The 22,374-nt window shown below is 45.7% G+C and overlaps 1 protein-coding gene across 1 annotated transcript in view; it reads left to right on the forward strand.

The window, feature by feature from the left end:
* Positions 1 to 22,374, forward strand: part of TG (thyroglobulin) — a 270,475-nt gene that overhangs the window by 142,436 nt on the left and 105,665 nt on the right. Inside the window, exons 36-40 of the mRNA XM_003830086.5 lie at positions 5,068 to 5,202; positions 6,767 to 6,931; positions 10,948 to 11,167; positions 12,762 to 12,855; positions 15,147 to 15,306. Of these exons, the coding sequence (XP_003830134.3) occupies positions 5,068 to 5,202; positions 6,767 to 6,931; positions 10,948 to 11,167; positions 12,762 to 12,855; positions 15,147 to 15,306 (774 nt within the window). The remainder of the gene's footprint in view (positions 1 to 5,067; positions 5,203 to 6,766; positions 6,932 to 10,947; positions 11,168 to 12,761; positions 12,856 to 15,146; positions 15,307 to 22,374) is intronic.

Here is a 22,374-nt window from a genome sequence, read left to right on the forward strand (position 1 = left end):
AATCACGATTTCAGTTTTGAATTTTTTAATGTGATTTGGCCAGTGGTTTTAAAATGTGTATTAGAATGGGCCATAATATGTAGTCAGTTGGAATCTCAGAAAACCTGGCACGTTTTAAGGTTTCACAATTTTATTTTGGCCATTTTTATGTTAATTTTTTTTTAGTAAACTCCTGTCACCCAGGGAGATATTTGTTGAAGTATTGACTGGAGGTTGGCTGTCTGGTATTTTGTTGTTTTAGTTTGGGATGATTTATTTTTTATTGCAAGAATTTAGTAAAGCAGGCAGAGTTCAAAAGACAGAGCCTTTTTAATTTAGGCCTTTAAAATTATGGACTTTATTTTTATGCTAAGTCTGAAATGTCATGGGACTGGAGTGGCGCTGGAAGGAGGAGTAAGACCGGGAGAAGGGGGAGGAGAGGCGGGGACGGAAGAAAACACAAGAGTTGACTTTGTAAGTTTTTTTTTATGTGTTTTGAAATTTTTTTTTAAGTTTATGGAGTCCTTTTGTTTCCATTGAGTGTGTAGATCAATTAGTTTGGGGATTTTTTACAAGGCTTTTTTTGTGCCCGTTACAGTCTTTAATTTTTCTTGGGCCAGATATTGTTACACAGAACAAAAATATAGCCAGCCAGATAAACAAAAACTAGAATTAGACCAGACTGAGTATTTTAGTGGAGGTAGGTTTTTAGTATTAGCTTCATTTTTGGAGAACTCAAGTCTAAATTATATTTGGGACTTGACCCTGATCAGGATTTGTTTTAGGACGGAACTCGAACTTATAATTTTAGACAAAGATAGAACTTTAATTTATAATTTTGGACCATAAAAATAGGACTTGAATTTATAATTTTATGATGGGATTAAAGACAATTAAAGGCATAGGCATATATTAATGAGGTATTTATTAGAAATATGTCTAATTTAGTTCTTTTTTTTTTTTTTTTTTTTTTTTTTTTAAGGAAAGTAGTGTCAAGGGAGCCTGGAGTGTTGAGGCAGAGAACTAGGAATCTTCTAGTCAAATCTTTAGACAAACCAGTCTAGGTGGCCACTCAGGGTCAGTAAAGGGGACCCATACCCCACTAAAAGGATAGAGTATCTTGAACCAGTTTTGTCTCACCCATGTCTGTGAGTTTCATTGATGGTGATTTTAGTAAGTTGTCCTGTTAGAAAATACAAACACATAAGTAAATAGCTTTTCTCTATGTCAACAATAAGCATTTTGAAAATATAATGGAATAACATCATATTCTATGCTTAATGGCATCAAATATTAAGTTTAATATTAAATAACATTCAAATAAAAAAATTTATCTCAAATTAATGTTTAACTTTGAGATCATTCCAAGTAACCCAACAAAGCTTTCTTGAACCTTGAAATGGTAAATTTTATCCTAAAGAATGAATAGACAAGGAGATATTTTACAAAACAAAATAATGTGGAGAAATTTTTACCATTTGATGATAAAATACAGAGTGACTATGGTTTAAGCAGGATGGAGGCAGAGCCAGGATTTGCAAAGACATTCATGGAAAAGAAGAAACACCCACCAAAACAAATTCACTTACAGATAAGTACTCACGATGCAATAAGCATGCATTTTGAATTAAAGGAGAGATTATATTTTAAAATAAATGACACTAGCATTGCAATCTATGAACTAAAAATAGAAAAATGAAAAAAAAAATTAATCAATAAACCATAGACTCTACTTTTCAGGAAAAGACTCACTCTTTGGGTGAGCTTGGAAGCTGCTACCACCTCATTCATCTGGAGGGGAAGTCTGTGATGTACTAACTCTGGGTTCTGTACCTGCAAGAGCTGGCTCCAGCCCTAGCTAGCACCACCACTTAATTAGCCATGCTAACACTGGCTAAGCCGATTGGCTAAGCAAAATGGTGTATTACTGGATCGTCTGTTTCCTTGTCTGTAAACTTGGACAGTGACAGTACCCACCTCATTGGTTATCATGAATACTAAATGCAGCAGTGTTGTAAGTTCCTAGCAAATAGTAAACTCTCACAAAATGCTGCCAAGAGCCCCAACTTTCCTGCTTCATCATCCTTCTGCCTCCACAAAGAGTTTGTTCTCAGAATTTTCATGAGATACTTGTGGACCTCCCAGATGTTGGATTCTGCACAAAAGCAGTGACTCATCCAGGGGTTCATGCCGGCCAGGGGACAGTGGCAGGTGGAGGGAATGGCAGGACTTGGCTCCAGGCCCTGGAATGGTGACAGATGAACTGGCTTTCACTTGGAGATGAAATTCACTCTTTAATTATAGTGCTTTCTCCCAGACATCAACCTAAACACGGAGTATGGCCAAGGCTTCCATTTTAAGACCATAATTGGTGAGTCTAGCCCTAAAACCCTTTCATAGAACTTCTCTAAAATTGCAGTGTTCTCACCCTCTAAAAATATGCAGCTCAGTTTGGTCATGTTGCAAAAATGCCCCTTATGTTGACCATGAAAATAGCAACATGTGGAGGATGCTTAAGAAAATGAAAACCCAGCATCTCTTGCAGTCAAGCCAGGTCCTAAGTTCAGGAAGACACATCTCCTGAGTCTTAGGATGGCACCCACTGCTCCAGGACAGAGTACGGAGGTTTATCTTCCTCTTGCTGGGCCTGGGTGAAACAGGTTGTGTTATTTGGCAACTTCTCTGGATGAATCTTTTCTCTCTCTTATTTTTTCTTTCTTGTTTTAATGTAAAAAAGTATAGACATGTCATAGACTGAATGTTTGCATCCTCCTCAAATTTATATGTTGAAACCCTAACCTCCAATGGGATGTTATTAAAAGATGGGGCCTTTGGGCACTGATCAGGGTGCAGAGCCTCATGATGGGGTCAGTGCCCTTCTAAGAAGAGGCAACAGAGGGCTCGCTTGGTCTTTCTGCTCTCTGCCATGTGATGATACAGCAAGAAGACAGCTATCCATCAAGCAGAAAGAGGGCACCACCAAGAACCCAATCATGTTGGCCCCCTGCTTTCAAACTTCCAGCCTCCAGAACTGTGAGAAATAAATGTTTGTTGTTTAAGCCACCCAGCCTATGGTATTCTGTTATAGCAGCTTGAGGAACCAAAACATGGCACTAGATTGTTTTGCTGCTTTATTTACCAGTCTAATTTTAGTGAACTCTCCACCAGTGTGCTGGTTGTCAAAGACAGGTTTAAGATAAAAATTATAAACTTCCCTGTATAGCTAAGAACAGGGTGTTATCAAAGGCAAAGACCCTTTCATACCTGGGGATAATGTTCTGGAAAAGGTGCTCAGCTGCATAGGAAACTCAGACAGGATGGAAGGAGCATTGACTTAGAGCCAAGACATCTGATTCTCTTCTGGCCTAGTTATTTTCCAGCTCCATGTTCTGAAAAATGTCATATAACTTCTCTGAGTTTCTGACTCCTCCTCTGTGAAAGAGGCACTAGAGCCCCTACCCAACCCCTCATTTGGGTGCTGTCGGGATCAAACATGATGATGAAGTGAATATGGTTTGTAAACTTCAAAGTGCTATGCTTGTGATTGCCATAGTGTTCTGCTAACACAAGGTAAATGCTACCAAATATTTATTAAAGGACACACTACTGTGGTCTTCTGGGAAAAGAAGCAAGAAAACAAGAAAGAAGAAAATACAAAAGCAAGCAAGAAGGTGTGTGTATGTTACAGAGAGACAGAGATTTTCTTTATTAATGATCACTGATGCCCCACTGAACATCTCTCCAGGAGTGTTCTGGAATCAGCTCTCCCGAATGATCATGGAAGCCTATCTTGAGAGGCAGCCTTTCAAGCTTTTCAGTGATATTTGTGGAAAGTATGATACATCCATTGACCTAGACTCACAGTCCTTTGTCTCAGTGGAAACTTAAGTGGAAACTCAGGATCACCCTCACTTCGTCTGGCTCTAGGCACGGCCCTTGCACCAGATAGGACGAGCTCACCTCCTCACCTCTGCCCAAGCCATCTCTGTGGCTGCTACACCGGTGCTTCCCTCCCCCATGCTGAGACAGCCACATCCTACGTACAGGACTAGGGAGGCAGCACCTGAGAGCAGTTGAAGGGCACAAGCTTCACTACATACAAAGGCCAGTTCCAATCCTGTTCCACCGAGCAGGAACAGTGCCCTCACAGGCCGGTCATTTTAACCTCTTGTGTCTGATTTTCTTCATATATGAAGGAAGATGTCTTAGCTGGGGTTTTCCAAGAAGAAGACTCTCAGATGGAGATTTGCATGCAAGAAGCTTGGTGCAGAGCGTGCTTGGGATATAGAAGGAAGTGAGGGGCAGGATTGGCCAGAGGAAGAAGAACTTTGATGCAAATCAAATGATGGCCCCACTGATCTTCCAGTGAGCTCTGAAGCTAGGCTGGCCATTCAGATTTGTTCCATCTTGAGGCTGGGGGTACGAACCTTTATCTACCCCCATGGACAGTGTGGGATGCAGGCTGTCCATGGGGAAGGGGAGGCAGTTCTCTTAGATCAAAGGCAATTCCTGGAGAGAGACTCAGTTGGGAGCTGCCAGCCATCAGCTTAACAACAGTTGGGGAAATGAGAGCCTTGGTCCTGCAGGGGGGTCTCAGTCCTGCAGGGGGTCTAAATGGCACCCCACAGTGTCCCTTACAGAAAACAACTGATAGCAACTGATGTAGTGTCTGTAAAGACCTGAGCATAGTACCACATGATTAACCTGATATGTCTGTTAGTATCATTATTACCTTGTATTATTTTAACTGTTGCTTTGTAACAATTATATCATGATGTTTTTCTTTTCTTCTCAACTTCTCTCCCATTCTACTATGAGCTGCTTAATAGAAACAGCCATGCTTTCTGTTTGTTTCGTTCTGTTTTCAACCTTTGTATTCCTAGGCTTGAGCACAGAGTCTGGCTCATAAATAATTCAATAAATACTTGTAGAATGGAAAGACGGATCAAGCTATAAGATTGCACAGGAATGGAGACCAAGAGGAGGATGCCCCTGAGGCTGCCTTTGGGGATATTGGGTAATACACGGCTGTCTTTGTTACTCACCAGGTGACAACTGCATGTGACTGTCCGTTGCCTTCTCTCCTAGTGTCTCTGGACTTGTGGCAGTCGCTGGCCCTCTCTTCAGTGGTTGTTGATCCATCCATTAGGCACTTTGATGTTGCCCATGTCAGCACTGCTGCCACCAGCAATTTCTCTGCTGTCCGAGACCTCTGTTTGTCGGGTAAGGGGAGTTTCCAACCCCCAGGTTGGGTGGGACAAAACCTCACACAAGTGCTGCTCAAGATTCTCAACTTAGAAAAACACATGAGACACTACGATAACCTAGGATGCTTGGAAGTAAGGGATTAACCTGGGGAAGAAGACCTGGGTGAAGTCTCCTCATTACCCCACAGGGCAGCCAAGGTGTCCAAGGGAATATGCCAGCCAGAAGATGAGGGACATAAACCCAGGTCGGAGGAAGATCAGAAGAATGATCTAGTGGGTTAGTCTGAGGCAGGAAAGATGCACATGCATGGCAGCTCTGGCAGCTGACCTCAGTTAGCAGGTGGGCTGTTGTGGTGAGGAGGAAGTACACTTGTCTGGCCAGTGGGATATACCTAAGAGCTATTGTTTTGGTAAAACTCAAATTTTGGGAGACATTTTTCAATGCAGTTGAATAACTTTTTAATAGGCAAAGCTGCCCACAGATGCATAATTCTTTTAGAGAGTTTTTGGTCATTGTTGGTATTTAAACAAAAGCTAGATAACCACTTGATGGGAATGTTCTACAAAGAATTTTAGCTTCTGAAAGAGGCAGACATCAGATAGCATTTATACCCTTGCCAAGATTCTAACCTCCCCTGAGGTTCTATGAAGTCCATGAATCTCCTTCTCTGCAAGGTTGGATAATAATATGCACAAAGCTATGCATATCTTGCAGATTGGACCACCATGTACAGATATGCAGGTTATGCACTGCACACCTCTGGGTGGTACCATTCACAGAAATTGAGCTATAAATAGGGCTCTTAGGCTGTCAACAACCTGATCAATAAAATGAAGCAGCACTTTTTCAGAACCGTTCTTAGGACTGAATGTCATATAGTTTAAATTGTCTAGTGCAGAACTTGACATGCAAGGGAAAGGGCATGGTCCCTGGTGGAACACTGGGTATGGTGCCAGCTGAGGAGGCATTGAAGAACAGGAGAGGAAGACAGGGCTGAAGATAAAGGCTGGAGTATGGAGAGCCTTGTTTGAGGTAATCCTTAAGTGCATGGGGAGCCATGGAGATATATTAAGCAGGGAAATAACAAGAGCACATTTATAAACTAAACAAACAAAAAAGACCTTAATGCTGCATGGAAAGCAGATTGATCAGAGGGTTGGGTTTCTCATTGCTACCATTTTATTTCCATCCCCTGGTACAGTGCCTAGGATTTATTGTAGTGCTCACATAAATGAGTGATTGCATGACTGATGGATGGATTCATGGATTCATGGATGCATGAGCGGATGAAAGGATAGATGGATGGAAGGGTGGATGAGTGGTTGGGTGGATGGATGGGTTGATGGATTCATGGATGCATGATTTGATGAAAGGGTAGATGGATGGAAGAGTAGATGAGTGGATGGGTGGATGGATGAACGGATGGATAGATGGATGGATTCATGGATGCATGATTGGATAGAAGGATGGATGGATGGAAGGGTGGATGAGTGGATGGTTGGATGGATGACTGAATGGATGCATGAGTGAAGTAACATCTCTGAGGCCCAAGCATCACTCTTCTCCCTCTTTTCTGCAGAATGTTCCCAACATGAGGCCTGTCTCATCACCACTCTGCAAACCCAACCTGGGGCTGTGAGATGTATGTTCTATGCTGATACTCAAAGCTGCACACATAGTCTGCAGGGTCAGAACTGCCGACTTCTGCTTCGTGAAGAGGCCACCCACATCTACCGGAAGCCAGGTAAGCCCAAGCCTATGCCTTTGCAGCCATCCTGGGAAACTGGGTCTGGGGAAGGGACTATTTAAACACTTGGTGAGTTGGAGGACAGTGGCTTTTGTTGGCCAAAGTTCTGGGCTAGGTGGCACTCACTTGAGGTAGACTGAAGGAAGGTAGAAAAAATTCCTACTTCTGTATCACTTTTATTCATTTATTCCTTTAAGTTATAGAAGCCATCTTGGTTTTGAAGTTTCTTAGTAAAATAATTCAAAAGCCCACTTTTTATTATGGTTTTGTAGTTTAGAGAGTTCTTTCACAGGCCTTATCTCATTTGGTCCTCACATTAATCCTGTGTTGTGGCAGGATAAGGGCTTTATCCCTGTCTTAGAAATCAGAAGGCTGTAGCCCAGAGAATTTAAGTTAATTCTGTGATTTCACACAGCTAATGATGATGGAGCTGGAACCTGGAGCCAGATACCTATCTCAAGATGCAATCCTCTCCCACAAAGCCATGCAGCCTAACTATCGCATCTAAACACTTCGGAGAGAGAAGCTGTTCCTGGCTGAGTTTAGTTTTAAAACACGTGTCAGATACTGTGTTGGTTCTGGGGCTCCAGGCAAGGCAAGAGGGAGTAGCCATAAATCCACCACTAAGTAAGACTGCTAAGAGCTGTAGAACAGGAAACAGGGACTGGGCATCTGGGGGAATCCCCTCCCCAACCAGACATGTTTACTGGATGAAATTGATGACTGTTGTTAGCTACATCTGCCATCTTGTCTTCTAGAGCAAGGTTCTACAACCATTCTTTTCTGTTAACACTAATCAGCTGCTATTGTAGCATGGGAGCAGCAATAAACAACATGTAAGTCAGTAGATGTGACTGTGTTCCAATAAAACTTTATTTACAAAACCAAGTAGCAGCAGATTTGGCCCCATGCTGTCCTAGAGCATCGACAGTCCTTTGGTTCTGTCTTGATTCCAGAGATATCTTCCTCTTCTGCCCCCTCCTCAGCCTTAGCCTTCAGACCACAAGAGTGTCTTCCAGACCTGAGAATGCTTTGATCGCTAGGTGATGAGCTGTTAGGCCCTCAATCGTAAGTCTTGCCCTCTCTTTATCTGGACATTTATATTATTTAGTCAGGCTATGTAGATTTTTTTTCTGAGACAGAGTCTCACTCTGTCACTCAGGCTGGAGTGCAGTTGCACAATCTCGGGTCACTGCAACCTCTGCCTCCCGGGTTCAAGCGACTCTCATGCCTTGCTGGGAATACAGGTGCATGCCATGATGCCCAGCTAATTTTTCTATTTTTAATAGAGATAGGGTTTTGCCATGCTGGCCAGGTTGGTCTTGAACTCCTGGCTTCAAGGGATCCACCTGCCTCGGCCTCCCAAACTGCTGGGATTATAGATTTTAATAGTATATTTCACAACAGTGTGGCCAATCTGTGTGGTAGTTCTGCTGAAAAATGACTTAACATTGAGGTTTGAGTTCTGTAAAACACAAATTAGACTGCTTCTCTATTACTTCAGTGTGACTAAAATTCAATGGAAAATGCTCACTTCCAAAAGATGTGTGCACATATGCATCTACAGGTGTCTCAACTTTCACACAGACATTATTTGTTTACAGCTAATACACATGGCCACAGATAATTTTCTTAACCCAGGTAGTCACGTGGCCTCTGTGGGTATTCTAGAAAGAATCTACCATTTCTGCAAAAGAATTTGAAAGAGATAACTTCACATCTAACATTTTCCCCGTGTTTGATCTCATTGAGTTGGGGATTCACTGGGCAGCCTCTGAAGAGAAGACTGAATACCACTGCCATGGGAAAGCAGGTCTGCATTCCCCCGAAATTCTTCAGCCTTTATATTTGTTCTGGCTTTGCTCCCGCCTTTGGATGTGCCACGTACACAAAATGTGGCTGTTTCCTGCATAGCAGAATGAGGTTCCAGCACTTCAGCAGCCACGGTCCTGAGTGCTTGCCCGAGACCCCTTGATTTATGATTGTGACAGGAAGTTTTGCAAGGAGGAACTATGGGGGTGACATCAGCCATGATTTGTGATTGAGGCCAGATTAAAAAACAGCAACTGTTCCTTTCCAGCCTGAGTTTCCATTTTGAGTTCTAACTCATATTCCAATGTCTTTGCGACAGAGAAGGCTTCATTTGCTCTTTTTTTCCTCTCTCTTTTTTTCTCTCCGTGTGTCCCCCCACCCCTGCCAATTCCTTCCTTTTTTCCTTCCACTTATTCATTCATTTACTTATGTGTTGGACTTCTGCCATTTTTCAGGCACTGAGCTTGGAACATTACAGGTGTTATTATTTATTCCTGTTGTAGGAGATGCTATTGTTCCCATTTCGTAGGCAGAAAGACTGTAAAGTTTTTCCAATAACTAGCTGTTCCATAAGCATAAAACCCAGATCTGCTTGACTCCTTAACGAATTCACCATGGTGACGCTCAGTGACCTGGAAGTCAAGGACAGACATGATACCCAGGCTTCTCAACCTCAGAACCCGCTGACATTTCGGGCTGGAGTATTCTTTGTTGTATATGTGTGGGAGCAGTGGTTGTCCTGCCTACTGTAGGATGTCTAACAACAGCCTTGTCTCTCCCACCAGATGTCAGTGGCATCTCTCCCTCACCCCTGTGACAGCCAAAAATGTCTCCAGATGTGGCCAAATGTCCCCTGTGGGCAAAATTACTTCCAGTTGAGAACCTCTATATGATACAAAGCTCCTGCAGAGTAGATGGACTTCTGTCTGCAGGTCTATCTGCCTCCTCTCCCCACTGTCTTGTTTAGTCACCACTGCAATAGATACATATTTTTATAGAAGGATCTGCAGAGAAAGCAGAAAGGCTTTGTCTGTCACTCAGCCAAGAGTGGAGTTCAGCAGACCAAATCTACGTGTCAGAAATAAGAGACTTCTCACACACACTTGAAGTATCTCTCCATGAGTGTTTACCGCTTCCTTTGTGCAGGGCTTTGAGTCCTGTGTGGCATCAGACAGGCCTGTCTTAAGTTCCTGAAAACAGTACTTGGCACTGAGCCTTGGCCCAACAAAAGTTTACCAGATCAATCAATGAATGAAAGAAAATGTCATTGAGGAAACAAGATAGGGCTACAGAGAAACTGATGAATGTCGCTGGCGATTAGTGTGGCATGGAGCAGGGTGGGAGGCATGGCAGGCGGCACCAGTGTTGGCCTTGTGGACAAGGAGGGATTTGGACATGAAAAAATGGGCAGGAGGGCCTCACAAGCTGGGGCACCCAGGGCACCCTTGGTGCAGAGAGAGGCAAAGCTCTGAACTGGTCCCAACCCTTTGTGCATGGGGTGTGGTCAGAGCTGGGGTTGAGAAAGGTGTGGCTTTGAATCCTACATCACCCTATATCACCTGTGATCCTAGCAGGCCCTAGGCCTCCACCTCTACATCTCTTCCCTCACTAATGAAATGTAAATGTGGGCCTGCAACCCCTACACTGCAATTCTGAAACCCAAAAGTCCTAAAAGTCTTTTTTTTTTTTTTTTTTTTTGGTAAGTTTACAGCTAACTCATTTGGCAGCAAAATCTGACATGGGTGGCTGAAGAAATTCTATTCTTTACTCATCTCTCTCAGGATGAGTAACCCACACATCTCACCACAGAAATGATGGCTGTGTTTAAAGGTGGGGCTGCACTCCAGACCTCCCCAGGGGATTGGGTGTTGTTTGCTGTTTGCTTCTCTGTTCTTTCAAAAGGCCCCAGGGTGCTGGTAAAGGGTCCTGGGCCTGGATCCATGTATAGAAGGGATTAGCATTGCATTCTGTGCATTTTGGTGCCTAATAAAGATCAGCTGTTTTTGCCATTTTTTTTTGTTTGTTTACATTGAAAACCTGACTACATTTAAGCTGTAGGGGTATGAATGAATGATTGACATTTTCAAGGTGCAAAAACCGTGATTTTTCTTTCGTTGAAAGCACATTCAGAATGCCAGTGGAGAGAGCACTCACTGAGGCCTCTCCCCTTCCTCACCCCTTTCTCTTCCCTTTCCCAACAGGAATCTCTCTGCTCAGCTATGAGGCATCTGTACCTTCTGTGCCCATTTCCACCCATGGCCGGCTGCTGGGCCGGTCCCAGGCCATCCAGGTGGGTACCTCATGGAAGCAAGTGGACCAGTTCCTTGGAGTTCCATATGCTGCCCCACCCCTGGCAGAGAGGCGCTTCCGGGCACCAGAGCCCTTGAACTGGACAGGCTCCTGGGATGCCAGCAAGCCAAGGTATGGGTTGAGTGGAGCACATCTTGGTAAATGCTCAGAGAAATCTTCTCCATTCTAATCTATCCAAATGGGACTCAGTAGCAGAGCAGTGCATTTTGGATAAAGCAATGTATGGAGGATGGAATATATTAGCTAAGGTATCATTAAGTGCTGTGACAGATAAACTCCTAAGTATCAGTGGCTTAACACTGTTTTGCTCATGTAAAGCCCATCAGGTGATGGAGGGGCCTGTATGCTCTGCTCCATGCAGTGATTCAGGGACGCAGGCTGATGGAGGCTCTGCCTTCTTCAGCATGAATCTTCCAAGGTCCCCCGGACATTGATCCAGGAAGAGAGGCTGTGAAATAATTGACAGGAGAGGTTCCCATGGAATAAGCCTGGAAGTGGGGTTCACACATCACTTGTACTGGTATTGCAGTGGCCAAGCTCAGCTTCCTGGCCATATCTGATCTTAATGAAGCTGGGAGACACAGCATTGAAAGGAAAATAAATGAGCTAATGAAATTTTTCCCACTAGGAACAAAATTACAAGTTTTTTTTTTAGAGCACCCATATCCTATCTTCTTTCCTCATCAAAAATTTCATTTTTTCCTCTTTTCCATGTGTATACCACTTTAAATAGCAAGCATATTGAAGAACAATATTGTGATTTTTTTCTAATTAAAGCATACTGACAGTATCTGTGAAAACAGCACTTATTACTGCTGCTCTTCTCCTTCCCACCTGAATCTCCTTCCCAACAGGTACCCCATGGCTCTATCCTCAGGCAGCTGCACCCTCCATTATCACCATGGCTGGCTGCTGAGCAGGTCCATGGGCCCATTACCAGATAGAGTGATGAGCTAGGAGGCTCTTAAAGTACTCCTGGAAAAGGATGATAAGGACTTCAGCTAGGATGGTGGCAGTCGGAGTGGAAAGGCATGGATTTCTATCTGCTCCACTGCTGGGAAACAAAAATAACAAATATGCATGAATTAAAGTGCCTTACCATGTTAGGATGTACCCATTTGACAGATGAAATGACGGAGTCACATGGGTTTGAGTGGAGAGTAGTTGAGAGCTTGGGTCATTGTAGTCCAAGGCTAGTGAGGATTACGTGATGAGCCAAGTCACCCATTGGGTAGATGACCATTGTGCTGCCATTAGACATAGTCACAGCTGTAGTCAGCTCTTATACTGGGAGTTGCTCAAACCAGCACTGTAGGACTCTGTACTGGTGTAGAAAACAGGTAGGACACCCCCTCCAGAGGAGAGTCTGCACTCTTGGAGCAAAGAAGGGCCAAGGTCCTGAGTGGCTTTCATTGTCTTCTTCTCTATCTCAAGCTGTTGCATCAGCAGACTTCTCTAAGTTGGTGCATTGTCTCTGGGGAATGTTCTTCCACAGGCCAGTGGCCAGAGAATGGTGGGCACTCTGTCATTCCCTCCATTCACTGAAGCTGAATCTTTCCACTCCCATTTCCTGAAGCTGCCTAATTTCTGCAGAGCTGGTGGGATGCCAGGCTTTGGAATGGGGTAGTGGGCTCTGACCATGGTGGTGGGTGGGGAGGGGTGGTGATGGAGCATGTCTTGGAAGTCACCCAGTCTGTATCTGCAGGGCCAGCTGCTGGCAGCCAGGCACCAGAACATCCACGTCTCCTGGAGTCAGTGAAGATTGTTTGTATCTCAATGTGTTCATCCCTCAGAATGTGGTGAGTTCAAAAGCACTTGCTAGGGTTGCCCTGAAGACTGTCCCATTAGAAATCCACTGTCCCCACTGTGGCCAGCACAGTTCAGTCTCCTCCTCTGTGGCCTGCTGAGCTGAGGTTAGGTGATTTGCCTAAGGACACTCAGTGAGTGATCTGTGGACTTGGTCAGTTGGTCCTCAGAGCTTGTGGCTAGAACCAGTGAGTGGTGACCATGAGCGTGTGCTTTTTCCATAGTGTCAGGAAGAAGACTGTGGACGTGGTTTGCAGTTTAAAGAGCACTTTTATATCTATGATTTTATTGGTCTTCACATCAACTCTAGGAGGATAGATAGATTGATAGATCGATTAGTCAATCAATTGATTGACAGAAAAATGTAGAGAGATATATTTACCCTTATCTTAAAGGTGCAGACCTGGGGCTAAGAGAGGCTAAGTGAGTTACATAAGGATATTCAGATGGGCAGAGTGGAGGCTCATCCCTGTCGCCGTGTTCCAAAGCCAGTGCTCTTTCTTCTTAGGGCATTTCCCAGTAACAGAGACTTTGGCTTTTTCTGCCTTGGGTTGTCCGGGCCCCATCCTGACCTTGGGGGAGGAGCAGTGTTACCTCAGTCCACATGGGCAGTACCTGGCCTCCAGGTGACAGGCCCTGCACAGGAGGGGCCAGTCTCCTGGACACTTCCTGTGGCTGTCGTTGAGGCGGGAGCTGAGGACTGCCTCTTCTTTCTGTGCCTTGCCCTTGCCTCAGCAGCCACAAGCCAAACGGCCTTTTCCCTTGTTGGTGAGCTACCCAATAAAGATGAGTCGGGCACTTTTAGGAGGGGGACACAGGGCCCCTTCACTGATCTGTCCCACAGAACAGGACAAATGAACTCAAGACCACTCAGGCTGGTCTTTCTCTGTGGCATTTAAAAAGACCTCATATTCGAAGAATCCACAGCCACCAAGTGGTGGCATCTGAGCTGGAATGTCAGAGAGGAAGAGACTCCAGGTCAGTCCCTTCCTCTCTGAAAGGCATTTCAATGAGTGGCTCCACTGCTCTGAAACTCTGCTTTCACAGCTGTAGAGTGGGGTGCTTATGTTCACCATAGCTTCTACCACCTTGGGTGGAAGATCAAATGAGACACTCTAGGGCAGAGCCTTTAGCACAGCACTTACGGGGGCAGGTCCTCAGGCAGTGTTTGCTCACGTGAGGGGGCCCCTTTGTAGAAACATCTGTGTGTCTGTCTGAGGCCATCATATGTGGAGTGGTGATGTCACAAGGAGTCAGGACCTTGGATGGAGCACGAGTTACCGGGTGCCTGCCTACCCCATGGCCTGAACTGGGGCCTCAGATCCCCAGCTCAGACACACGATTCTAATATAATAGGGTCAGCCTACTTCCAAACCCTCAGCTCTGCTACCTCCTAGCTGTGTGACCTCAGGCAAGCCATTCAACATGTCTAAGCCTCTGCCTCTTCACCTGTCAAATGTGGATAATAAGAATCTGCCAACTTCACAGAACTGTTTGAGGCCCCATTGTAAACACTTGGCATAGTGCCTGGCTCTTAGTAAGTGCATACTAAACTCTAGCTCTGTGTTACCAAGATGGGTCCAGTCACAGAGCATCCAAGGGAAAGGGGACGCCAAGGACCCAGAATGCTTTTTTGGAATAAACCATGGGCCAGAACTGGGAGCTGGAAGGCTGTGTGTTACCATGAGACGGGCTCCAGGTCTGCAGGGAGCAGCCATCTCTGACACCTGCTCACTCTGCAATGCGGGAGAAGTGTCCTCACCTTTTGTGACCTTCAGTTTCCTTCTCTATGAATGGGGTTTAATAGTTGCTCAGGCTGCCATAACAAAGCACTGCAAGCTGCGTGGCTTAAACAACAGAGAGATTTTTCTCACAATTCTAGAGACAGAAGTCCAAGATCAAGGTGTTGCAGGACTGGTTCCTTCAGAGGCTCCTCTCCTTGGCTTGTAGATGTTCCTCTTCTCTTCCTTGTGTCTTTATGTGGCCTTCCCTCTGTACCTGTGTCCTGACCCCCTCTTCTTATAAGGACACCGGTCCTATTGGTGACTTCATTTTACCTTAATTACCACATTAGGCACTATCTCCAAATACAGTGAACTGCTGAGGTCTTGGGGGCTAGGACTTCAATGTATAAATTTAGAGGGACACAGCTCCATCCACTGCATGGGGTTAAGTATGCCACAGAGCTGGCCAGAGGAGTCCTGTGTCAACCAAGAATCAGGCTACAAGCATGGGAAAGGTGCCCTCCCCACACTTTAGCCTCATGTTTCTCCAATTCCCACAGGCCCCTAACGTGTCTGTGCTGGTGTTCTTCCACAACACCATGGACGGGGAGGAGAGTGAAGGATGGCCGGCTATCGACGGCTCCTTCTTGGCTGCTGTTGGCAACCTCATCGTGGTCACTGCCAGCTACCGAGTGGGTGTCTTCGGCTTCCTGAGTTCTGGTGAGTTGCTGCCTCTGGTGGGAGCTGCTGACCCCCTGAGCCAAGGCTCAGCCCCTTTTTCCCCAAGACCCATCCCCTCACTGCCCCTGCTCCTCCTCCAGCCAAGCTAGGCACACAGTGGAAATTTTAGCACATATGGGAGACCCTCCGGGGATACTGACACCCATAGACAAGGATGATAGTTGCCATTTATTGATAACTTACTACATGTCTGAGCTGCACTGCTCCAAGTCCATTACAGGTCTTATCTTGTGATGTGTGTGTATGTGTGAGTGTGTAGTTTAAAGAGGAAATTGAGGCCCAAGAAGATTAGAAACTGGCTTAAGATTATACAGTCAGGGAACAGCAGGGCCAAGGATTGACTTGCCCTGAACAACCCCAGGGGATGAGTTACATAGCTCTTCTGCCCACAGGGAAGCCATCTGATTTGGAATCAGGGCTGTATCAATAAGGAGATTCTTACCTCCTTTTAATACTGGCCTCACTTGTGAACAATGGCCTGTCCCTCATCACAAACTTGTTGATCACCCCATCTATGGCCTCCATCTTCCCCACTGACTCCTAGGGCTGAAGTGAGCCCTGGACCAACCTAAACATCCTCCATCCATGTCTTTTCCTCCAGCTACCACATGCAGCAGGGAATGTATCAGCTGCAGTGGTCGGGACAGAGTCACTGGCCTAGGAATCTGAAGAGCCCAGGGCCACCTCCAGCTGTGGACCCTCAGACAAAACTTTTCCTTTCACCCAGTCTCAGTCTTGTCCTCGGTAAAATGGGGATAATTTTACCTGATTCCAAAGTTATGAGGAGGCTTAAATGAGGTAATACATGTAAAAGGGTTTCAGAGACTTGAGTTTTGCACATCTTCGAGGATAGTGACTGCTTCATCTCTGTTTCCCAAGGGTCTCATTTAAGATCTGAGATATCTTACGTGCTAAGTGTGGGTGGGTGAATGGAAGATAGGTGGTCGGAATGACCAGCTGGACTAGAATGTGTGTGAATATGTGGGGTAGGCATCCAGCATGAGCAGAAACCTGGATGACCACATGGCATGAGGCCTTGGATGCTGCTAAGAAGATTCTAGACTTATGAAATGGACAACAAGTTAAGACAAATAACAACCAGATGTCTATGTAGATGAGGATGAGAAACAGATTTCGGATTTTTTTGATGGGGAGCAGGGTCAGCTGGGAATCCAAGGACGGATATAACTTCCCCTTTCCTGGCTCTGAGAGACTCTGGGTCCCTCATTTGGCCTTTCCAAATCTCAGTTTTCTTGGTGGTAAAATAAGGAAAATTATCCCCACCCTCTTTCACATATATGTCGTGGTAAGAAGTGAATATGGTAACTGGGGTTTTGTGGAAGCTCTTTGGAGAGTGTTTAAAGAATTATTCACGTGTGAGTTTATTTTCCTCTTTGAAGAGGGAGACCTCTTGGCCTGGGTTTGCTTTCCTCTGTGTGAACACAAGACTGACCATAATTTGTGCCATTGGTAGCCCCTTCCTCTAGAGGCGGTGACATCAGGACTCGCCCCAAGGAGCCTGGGCCTGGGGAACTTTTCCCAGACATGGCTGTCTTGTTGGCTTAGAGCATTTCTAGACAGAAGAGAGTTTCCATATGTCGTCTGTCCCTCAGTGGGCGGGGGATTATGATTTCACAGAGTGTAATCTTGTTGAGAATTCATGTGCTTCTGGAGAGGCAAACTCATTTTGGCTGCCGGCAGGGGCAGCCTGTGGGAAGGAAACGGAAGCTTCCAGAACACCCAACCCGCTCATTCCTGATGTGCACCAAGCCTGCCTATTCATTTTGCTCAAGGGAAAAACCATCAGCAAGAGAGAAGGAAAGTTACACTTATGGAGTGTGTCTGTCTTCACCAGATATTTCTCCTGGATTACCTCATCTATTTCTCACAGGAGATCTCTGAGGCCAGCAGGGAGCAGCCATTTCACAGATGGGTCAGTGGAGCTCAGTGAGGCTGAGGAATGTTATCGCCACAGTCACAAGTGGCATCCTGTGCCTTCAACTCTGTTGGTGGAACAACAAGGAATACTGTAGTGCAGGCAGCTCCCTCAGATGGCTGGACACGTCCTTTCAATTCCCTGTTCTTCAGCTGTGCTGAACAGTGTCTGTCTTTTGCATTCATTAGCCACAGGCCATTTTCTTTCTTTCTTTCTTTCTTTTTTTAATTTTACTTTAAGTTCTGGGGTACATGTGCAGAACATGCAGGTTTGTTCCATAGGTATACATGTGCCATAGTGGTTTGCTGCACCCATCAACCTGTAATCTAGGTTTTAAGCCCCACATGCATTAGGTATTTGTCCTAATGCTCTCCCTCCCCTTGCCCCCCGCCCCCCAACAGGCCCTGGTGTGTGTTGTTTCCCCTCCCTGTGTCCATGTATTCTCAGTGTTCAACTCCCACTTATGAATGACAACATGTGGTGTTTGGTTTTCTGTTCCTGTGTTAGTTTGCTGAGAATGATGGCTCCCTGCTTCATCTATGTCCCTGCAAAGGACACGATCTCATTCTTTTTTATGGCTGCATAGTATTCCATGGTGTATATGTGCCACATTTTCTTTATCCAGTCTATCAGTGATGGGCGTTTGGGTTGGTTCCAAGTCTTTGCTATTGTAAATAGTGCTGCAATAAACATAAGTGTGCATGTGTCTTTATCGTAGAATGATTTGGTGATTCCTCAAAAATCTAGAACCAGAAATACCATTTGACCCAGCAATCTCATTACTGGGTATATACCCACAGGATTATAAATTATTTTACTAGAGAGACACAGGCGATTTTCTTTGCCTTCCTTCCTAGCCTGCCTCATGTGTCCCACATTCCCAGACTTCCCAGTCTCTCACATTGCGCCTCCCTGCTCTTCAGCTCTGAGAAGGGAGCAAAGACATTCACATCCTCACCAAATCATTCAGGAAACTGAGGCACAGAGATAAGGAAAGGGCAGAGCAGCAGCAGCAGAGCTGTGATGCAGATTCAGGCTTCTTGCTATGGAGGAGCTGTCTCCCGCCTGCCTCAGGCAAGCTCAGAGACAGGACTGAGCCTGGCCCTGCAGAGGCCAATAGGAAGCAGGTGCTCACATCCTGAAGCACAAAGGGGCCAGCCCTTGATCCCAGTTAATCCCCCAATAAGCCTGCAACACTGGTGCAACTGTTCCCTCTTTCATATTTTTTAAATAATAGATTTTATTATTTAGACCTGTTTTAAGCTTATAGAAAAGTGAGCAGAAAGGACAGAGTTCCCATACACTCCCTTCTCCCCCTCCTTCTTGCCCTGCTATTTATAAGATGCTTTGGTTGGGCACATGTGTTACCCTTGATGAGCCGATGGTGGTGCATTATGATTTACTGAAGTCCACAGTTTACCTTGGGGATTCGTCCTGTGTGTTGGATGCTCTCTAGGGTTTGTGGGTTGCCTGATGTCCTGGACCCACCGTTACAAGGTCCAACAGGATCATTTTGTTGCCCTCCAACTTTCCTGTGCTCCACCTCTTCATCTCTCCCTTTTTCCAGTTTAAGTCATTGAAAATTGCAGTTCAGAACATAGATTTGGAAAGAGCTGGTTACTTTGCATGCCAGCCTCAGCCTAGGATTCTGCGGGGAATGTGGCTTTGCATCTGAGCAGGATGGGGTCTGAGAGCTGCTCTGTGGCTCTGTGGGGCCAAAACTCTGAGCAGCTCCTTCCTTCCCCATCCCAGTGCAGGCTGCCTGTCTGCGAGCAGAAGATGCTAAGTCTTGCAGGGCGTCTCACGTGAGATGAAGTGTGTGAGGACAAGCACCAGGACTCACCCATGTTCATTCCCTGCTTCTTCCCTAGACAGGGGCTCTTCCCAGGCAGGGCTGTGTTTTTATCATTTCCTGGCCCAGTATCTAGCTGCCTCCTGGCACAGAGCTGCCTCCTGATCTCAGCAGTGGCAGCCCTGTCACTCACAGAGCCAGGCTGAGCAGCCCCTCGTGAGCATCATCTCATTTGATAAACATGTGCAGCATCTGCTGCTGTATCCCAGAGTGAAAACGGTCCCTGAGAGCCCCAGACTCCAGAGGTACTTTGTGAAAGAGACCGGAGGAAAATGAAAGCAGAAGCTCGTGCCAGTCCTGAGGCCCACTAGACAAACGCATGCTCTCTGGTGAAAAAAGGCAAGCCCAGCCCAGTGTTTAAAAGGAGTCTTGGTTCCTACGGATGTGAGCAGTTGGAAAGGAAGCAGTTGCTGGGTGAAGGGAGGCCATTTCCCCAAGGCTGGACCCTGTAGCAGGACAGACTCCAGGGGGCATCTGGCACCAAGTTGTTGTTCCTCTCTGTCTGGCAAAGCGATGCAGTGAAGGGAACTGGGGTGGTGGCGTCAGACGGGACACAGGAGGATAGGCTGGACAAGGGGCCTATGGGCTCTGCAGGGTGTGGGAGCAGAGGAAATGTGCTTTGGCCAGGACACCAGACAGAAGGTCCGGCTGCCAACGGTAACCACACATGCCATGACCTCATTGTCTCTGGGACACTCGGAGGCCTACTGAGCAGGTCTGCTCTCCTCTCTACCCAAAACAGGCTCAGAATGCTCCCCCAGTGGGTGCCCCCTCACAGGCAGGCTGGAGACAAGGACACACTGCTAGGAGCATCAGCAACATAACGTTAGAACCTACACTTGTTCTATTTTATTAAAAATTAATCTTCTATGGTGCTTTATGACAAGCACTGTTCCGTTCCCCTTACAAGTATTAACTAATTTACTCAACCTTATGAGGAAGTGCTATTATCACCCCCATTTTACAGATGCAGAAAATTAAAGCACACGAACATGAACTTGTCCAGGGCCCCTCAAGGCTGTACCTGGTGGAGCTGGGACTGCAGCCGGCTGGTCTGGTTCCATGGCCACTACACTGCACTGCCTCTTGTTGATGTTCTCTGGAAGACCAGGGCGAGCCCAGAACAGTGCTAAGGGGCTTCTGTCAGATTGTTGAAGAGATCGAATGAGCAAACAAGAGCCAATTCAACAATGAGGGAGCAGGTGAATGCTTGCTGGGTGCTCTGAGCAGAGGGGTAGGAGCCAGGAGGTAAGGGGCAGACCAGGGCGGGCGGCAGTGGATGGAGAAGAGTGTTAGCGCAGGCCTGGAGGGCTTCCATTCAGGTCAGTTCTCCCTGTGGGCAGCTGAGAGCAGTCCTCTGGTGTCTTGCCCCTGGGCCCAAGCCTCAAAGCACATCAGGAGGGGCAAAGAGTGTGCCTGTGGTATGACTGAGTGAGGTGGGACCTGAGGATGAGAAGAACTGGAGCTGAGACACACAGACTGCGGCAGAGAGGGCGGCCCCTGGGCAGTGATGGGGACCCAGACTGATGAGATAGCCTCATGGCCCATCTTAGAAGGTCAGGAAGGCCAGGAAGAGGTTTGCACTTGATGCAGTAGGAATGAGGGAGGTATAAAGGCTTTTTGAACAGAGAAAGTTTCAGAAATAAAGCACTGAAAATTTTTAATGCACATCATAGATTTTTCAACAAATGTTTATTGAATTGGGTTGAATGTTAGGACAGAATTCTAATTGTGAAATAGGATTTGAGTCCCAACTTGATCTCAAATTCACTTCTTGCATGTAAACAAGCTCATTCCCTCTAAAGTTTCAGTTTTTTCACCAGTAAAGGAAAAGGTTGGACCAGACATGTTGGACCGTAATTGCTTGGTAACTGCCTTCTGCATTTGTCTCTGAGGTTGTGTGTCCCTAGGACTAGGTAGGATCTCTCTTGCTTTCTGCCTTACCTAGCATAGTGCCTGATAGCAGCTGAAGCCCAATTCATACTTGTTTGATGAGTGGCCCCTTGAGCACATGCTCACCTCTGACCTCTCAGAAGTCTAGACCCCAGAAGTCAACATTGACCCTTTTTGTGTAGTGGGGAAAAAGCTGATACATGGGAAGGGAGAGTCAGGAACATTTCCTCTCCTCCTTGTCCCTGGTATACAGGCTGTGGACGTCACTTTTCAGATTTGCAGGACTTGGTCTGACTCAGTTGGTGCCCTGCTTTCCTGGGTTACCTGAGACCTTGGAGGAAACAAACACATTTATCCTAACAAATGGATCATATGAGCAATCCAGAAAGTTCACAGCGAGGATCATGTTCTACCAATGGCTTCACCAGTCCCAGAACACAAAATGCATTTGAAGAACTTTTGAACATCTCCACAGCTGGAAGAATAATTTGTGTCGTTATGCACTCTGAGCTAAGTGGAGTGCTCAGGCAGGCTGCAGACAAGAACACTCTGCTAAGAGCATCAGCAACATAATGTTAGAACCTAAACCTGTTCTATTTTATGAAAAAGTAATCTTCCATAGTGCTTTATGACAAGCACGGTTCTGTTCCCTTTACAAATATTAACTGATTTAGTCAACAACCTTCTGAGGAAGTGCTATTATCACCCCCATTTTACAGATGGGGAAAATCAAAGCACACAAACACGAACTTGTCCAGGGCCCCTCAAGGCTGTAAATGGTGGAGTTGGGACTGCAGCTGGCTGGTCTGCCTCCATGGTGAGACCATGGTATTCTCTTTGACTTTGTGATTACTAGACTGGGGAATCAGGATGCAAGATTTTTCTGTTTTTTCTTTTCTTTTTTCCTATTTGGGAATATGGGGTCTCATCAGTAGTTTTTTGCTGGTTGCTGAATCCTGTGAATCATAACTATGGTGCCTCATGGAGAAACGTGAGGGGTCTGGAGCTCGTGGAGTGGGCTGGGCCGCTGACACACACAGGACCATCACCAGTATGTAGGTGGTAATGAAGGCCATGGAACCTGATGAGGTTCCTTAGTGCAAAGACAGAAAGGAAGAATGGGAACCTCAGATGAGACAAGAATGAGATCTGGTGTTTCAAGGTCTGATAAAGAGGACAAGTTAGTGGAGTAGTTTGACAAGGATCTACTGAATTCACAAGACAACGAGAAGTGTATGTAGTGTCTCAAAAACCTAAGGAGAAGAGCATATTTTTGCTATACTTGTTTGTATCTAGATCATTTTATTTAAAAAAAATAGTGCTGAGTTTTCAACAAATGTTAATTGGATTCTATGAAAAAGGAAAG

The sequence above is a fragment of the Pan paniscus genome, chromosome 7, assembly GCF_029289425.2.
Source record: "Pan paniscus chromosome 7, NHGRI_mPanPan1-v2.0_pri, whole genome shotgun sequence".
Taxonomy (NCBI): Eukaryota; Metazoa; Chordata; class Mammalia; order Primates; family Hominidae; genus Pan; species Pan paniscus.